This window comes from Gavia stellata, chromosome 14, assembly GCF_030936135.1.
Source record: "Gavia stellata isolate bGavSte3 chromosome 14, bGavSte3.hap2, whole genome shotgun sequence".
Taxonomy (NCBI): Eukaryota; Metazoa; Chordata; class Aves; order Gaviiformes; family Gaviidae; genus Gavia; species Gavia stellata.
Genome location: NC_082607.1, coordinates 17,080,859 through 17,086,415, shown reverse-complemented (window position 1 = coordinate 17,086,415; position 5,557 = coordinate 17,080,859). Strand labels below are relative to the sequence as shown.

Here is a 5,557-nt window from a genome sequence, read left to right as displayed (position 1 = left end):
GATCTGGCAAAAATGATTCACGTGGAACAGTTTCTAAGCAATAGCTGTAGAACCCAATGTTCAATGTATACAGTTGTCAGCTTCTGCATCTTTTTATAAGCTGCATGCCTTAACAGTACAAAATAAATAAGCACTCAATTGTTATCTCAGTATTTGTTTAATTCACACACTGGAATGCTATGGTATGAATCCCCAAAGAAACCATACAGTGAGGATGCAGCCACCATTGTCGTCTTTTGCAGCAGATCCGTTAATGTTTTTATACGTATATAAATGACTGTGAGGTTTGCTACCATACTCTGTTGAAATTTTTAATTTTTATATAAATGCTTTTTCAGATTCAATCTTTTTCTTCCATTACCCCAAAGCCAATTTCTTAATATTTACATAAGGTTTTTCATTAAGTTAAACTGGAAGCTAAGTGTTTACAAAACAAACAAAAAAACAAATATAAGTGCAATAGCCAGAAATCTAAATATAAAAGCTCATGGCCCCATAAAAAGTTTTAAAAGAATGGATTTAACATGTTTCCAAACCAATAAATACTGGAAGTGAAATAAAAAAATGCTTTACATGACCTCTGGACTTTGGATATCAAAAATCACTTCCAAGGAAAACTGAAGACCCTGAGACACATGCAAGCATGAGTCTTCTAGCAAAAATAGTTACAAAGCCCTAATTTTCCAGTTTTCCTCCAAAAAGAGACCTTTAGTAGGCACAGTTTAATTTAAGGTTTTAAATATATCAGCAGCAAATATTGATAGCCATTATGTTTAATTATTACTGAATGTACAATTTGCAATGTATGCTTAATTCCAGATGTGGCATGTCAATAACAAAAATAACATCATATTTTTCTTGTCAAAAAGTTCAGGGAGTCTCAGTATAGCACACGGCCAGCTAGGTCAGAGCTACCTGTGCTAATACAGGCAATCATACTTATGTCTTGTGAGGATGATGTTTGACTGCTGAAACGCCATCTCAGATAACATCCAACCTGTAACATTTGAAAGCATACCCCATTATATTCAAAGGGGTCTGCAATATGATCTGAAAATAACCATGTATATCATGTTCTTGGCCTACAAAACAGAAGTGCTGAGCATTATATGCATAAGGTAAACAAATCCTCCTCTTTCTCCCATCGTTACTCACATTGATTGCTGGCACCCTTTCTTATAGCTCAAGTTATATTTGAACCATTTACCATATAAATGTCTTTCTGTCTCAAGTACTATATGTCTAAAACCTTAACCTTGAAGGCCATAGGATCAAGATGCTTACCTAAAACATGACAAAGAAATACCTTTAACTGTAATTTAAGCAACGAAAGGTTACGGCAAGTAGTACTATGCACGACAATCTTTCTCAGTCATTTCTAGAACTTGAGCAGTTTTCGTATTACCATTTACAAAAATTCAACAAGTCACTAAATCTGAAATGCTAAACTATGACACCAGGAAACAGCTGTTTGTTTTTCTCAGATCTACTGTTTCCTCTTCAAGTGGGACATCCAATTTATCTTCTAAGTGCCTAAACATGTACCAATTGCAAGGAGAAAAAAAAAGGACAAAACAAAAAAAACCAAACGCAAAACTGAAAATAGATGACAACTAGACAACTGCAGAGAAATGATACTTTGGATTACGGTGGATGGAGGGTATTGTTTGATGGTCGGTTTAGTCCTCATGCTTCCACACCCTATAAACGGGGAAAAAAAATCCAAATCCCTATTTCACTTGAAAAATCTAACCAAATAGGCATACAAGATCCTCAGCAGTCTCAGTGCGAAACCGATACTGCGCTTAGATTATTTCATAGTTTTGAGAAGTAAATTTCAAAGCCTTCAGCTAAAAAAAAAAAAAGTATTACTTTTATCCTAAGTAAGTATTACTTTTTTTTTTTTAAATACCAGACTGAAGTCCTTCTTCTTGAAGATCAAAAAAAGGAACAGCACTTTATTCCAAACTAACTACTAGCATCTTTTCCGGTAGTAAGAAAACCTAATGTTATTCCTCAAGCTTTGAAAAGGCAAAATTATCTCCTTCCTAAGTGTTCTAAGCTTCTTCACTATTGAACTTTGTGGGTTTTGGGGTTTTTTTCCCATTGCAAAAAAAGTAAAATATAATGGTCCAGACACTGAATACTCTGCTCACTATACTGCTAAGTATAAATAAAGTTTGTTCAAGTTAGCCCTAACTGAGTATCTCTTGTTGGCAAGACTATTTGCATGAAGACAGATGATTCATAGTGCTTATAAAAGCAGAACTAAGATGCTAGTTCAAAAATACACTACTCCAAAGTACTGGATCAGTTATTTTGAAGCCTTGCAGTAATGCATTGTTCACAAAAATAAATATGAGTTGTGGGATTATTTTTTTTTTTAAATGGTTCCATATTCAAGAGACTATAATGAAAAATCTTACTGTTTTCATGGTTAACACTTAACATCTAAACACAATTCAGCATTAAAGTGCTAACATGAAAGAAAGGGTTTACATAGTAAGTATGGGTACAGGAAATACCTCAATTACGTTAGAAGAAAGATTGCTAGCTCTTTAGAAGAAATTGTACCTTTTCAAGCTACAAATCCCCATGTTTTGATCAAAATTAACATACCAGAAAACACTGCCAGCTCCTTGGACATGTGTTATTCTCTATTCAAGTAAACTTTCAGATGAATCGCTGCCACAATTCACTTACAGCTACTAATGATCCATCTAAGTGCTACCGTTTGATGACTTGGTAGAACAAGTTAACTTGTTTTCACTTTAACATTTGATTTTACAGCGATTTTAACAGTTCATTTAAAACAGCTGCAATATTTCTGCACTGAGTCCTTTTTCCAGCATTTCATGCATTTCAGTAAGATTCTGGTATTACAAACTCAAATTCAGTACTTCCCTCTGATGGATTTTGTTTAAAAATTGCTTCGTTTCCCTGTGGAATGAAAATGTCATCCCAGGTAATTTGTTTGGCTGGAGGGTTAGATGTTGTTCCTTCAGTGCCATCCTTCCCTGTGCCAACACGATAAACAATTCCACCCTCGTTTATTACCGGTATACTGCTTGAGTGATCAGTAATGTACGCATACTGTCTGATTTGCAAAGACCTGCAAGGATGCAACCGATAAAGCTTGGTATCTCCGGAAGGGTCTTGGCTATGAACTGATCTTATGTGGGAGGCCGTAATTTGGTAGTTGATGAAGGATTTGCCACACGTCAAGCACTGGTACCTTCGCTCGCCGGTGTGGTGAATTTCATGCTTCGTACGGTATTCTGCAAGAGGAAAAACTTTGTCGCAGTATCGACACGGATACTTCTTCTCCCAGGAATGAACGTTAAAATGTCTCCGTAAACTCGTCAGACATGCATATGATCTCTTACACACAATACAAATGTAGTAGACTCTTCCATCCACTATGAGCTCATAATGGTCATCGTGCTTTACTTTCATGCGTTTCCTGTTTGGAGAATCACCATCAGATGTTCTGGGTGTTTCATCACGCTTGGCTTCGCCTTCCTCAGAATCACCCTTTACAGGAATGACTATGTCATATGTATCCTCACCGATATTTGCATAAACCTTACAGCCTGTGGACAGACCTTCTATTTCCGTTGCTGTATCTAATGTTATGATTTTCTGCCCTTCTGCCACATGCTTCGATGCTACACCTGAACTGAATTCCTTGTTGTTTCCAGTAAGGACATCTGAGATTTTTATTTTAAATTCTCCAGGTTTAGAAAATGGCTCTTGTGAAAATGTAACAACCTGTTTTTTCTGTACACCTGATCCTTCAGTGGCTGCTGCTTTGGGTATAGAAGGCTGCTGAACCAAAGAGCTACTGCTGACTGAACCAGGACTAGAAGAGCTAATGATATCGACATCATCTTCAACAACCTCTTCATCATCAACAGCAGTTGTTTCCACTTCTGTTAAGGAGCCATTATTAGATGGCTGCTGGCTCTCCTCAAGCAAATTAATTGTAGGGGTCACATGTGTTTGATGCGAGGAGCTGGCACTGAGCGATGAGTTAAGTAGAGGCTTATTTAGCACGATGATACTAGGAGTCAAATGCTGCGGCGTTGCAGAGACAAGTGATTCGGCACTTGATTGCGTTTGGTTTGGGCTTAGCTGACTGGCAGACGAAGTGAGTTTTTGAGCTGCTGTGGTGCTCATCAAATGGGGAGAGCCACCACTGCCACACAATTTTTGGTCAGAAACTCCAGCGGGACTTGAGCAAGGCTGGTTCTGGGTTGCAGCATTTGTATCTTTAGTACATTCTTTTGGAGGAACAATCTCAGAGCAAAAAATTACATCATCGTCCTCATCATCTGAATCACTCACTGTAATTTTTGTAGTCTCATATTCTATGCCATGTAAGGAGAATGACTGTGTTATAACCGGCATCCCATCCGTTACCTCTTGACTCTCTGGCCTTATTACTGGTACTTGTGTTTCGGCATCCTTTTGACCTGGACTAGAAGTTGAAGTTTCTGAAGCACCACCTTTGACCTCGCTTGGCATGTTTTTTCCTTCAGACGGCGGTATGCCCAGATCAGCTATGAATTTAACACCCAGCTGTTGCCCTGATTTAATCAGTTCATCAAGTAAATCGGATCGAATGCTGATTATTTTGGAACTATAAATATAGTTAAGAATTTCTGCAAAAATTTCTGCTCTTACAAAGCTCAGTTCAACCACTTGCCCAGCCACTGAGAAAAGCTGGTGAAAATATGTGCTTGAGGCCGAAAGGATGTTTCTGTGAGCTCGAAATTTCCGGTCCTCCACGATAACAGTAACATCACAAAAAAGTCCGTGGCCACGTTGTTCATTCAGAGACTGAAGGAGCACACTAGAATACTGTGTGTCTGTTGCAGAAATCAGTTTTTTCCCCTCCATTCCTACAAAGAGTAAGCAAAAGGCATCAAATCAGTAAAAATACAGATTTATGGTTTTAAGTGCATGACAACGTTCCCACATTTACTGTTTGTCCCTTCTTCTGAAAAAATGAATCTCAGATACTATTCATAAGCTTATACGCTACAGCACCCTGCAAATTTGTTTCTTGTTATTTGTCCCTTCACCTTCTACACAAGGTACGTGCAATTCTGAATATATCCTCTATTCTTGCGATGTGAGGAACAGAGAAACAACCGCTTACCTGATTCAACAAGCAAATAAGGTAAATTTGAAAACCAAGAAGACGCAAGATTTGTGTCCCTCAAAAGGCTTTAAACTTTATTAGAGCTTTCTTTTTAGTTGTGAAAATGCTCCATAAATTGTTATGGGAAAGGTTATTTATGGGCCAGACAACAAAAATCTGTGCCTCTGTGTATTACCACTCAACTGAGGTTTAATGAAAATGCTATTGATACTTCACTTCTCTGCTCAGAAAAAGAAACTTTTTCTTTCCCCCCCCTCCTCATATATTTGCAAGGTTGTTTTGTGTTCGAAACCAAGATACTGAGGCAGCACGGCAACGAAAAAGACCTGTGAAGTCAAACCCATCCACCTATCTGCGCTTCCGACTCGATGCCCCCCAACAAGACGCAAT

At 38.0% G+C, this 5,557-nt stretch overlaps 1 protein-coding gene across 1 annotated transcript; it reads right to left on the bottom strand.

The window, feature by feature from the left end:
• ZBTB33 (zinc finger and BTB domain containing 33) lies at positions 1-4,902 on the bottom strand. Its single transcript, XM_009819955.2, has one exon. It carries the CDS (start codon positions 4,900-4,902, stop codon positions 2,863-2,865), a length of 2,040 nt encoding a protein of 679 aa, XP_009818257.2. The 3' UTR covers positions 1-2,862.
• Positions 4,903-5,557: the final 655 nt, after the last annotated feature.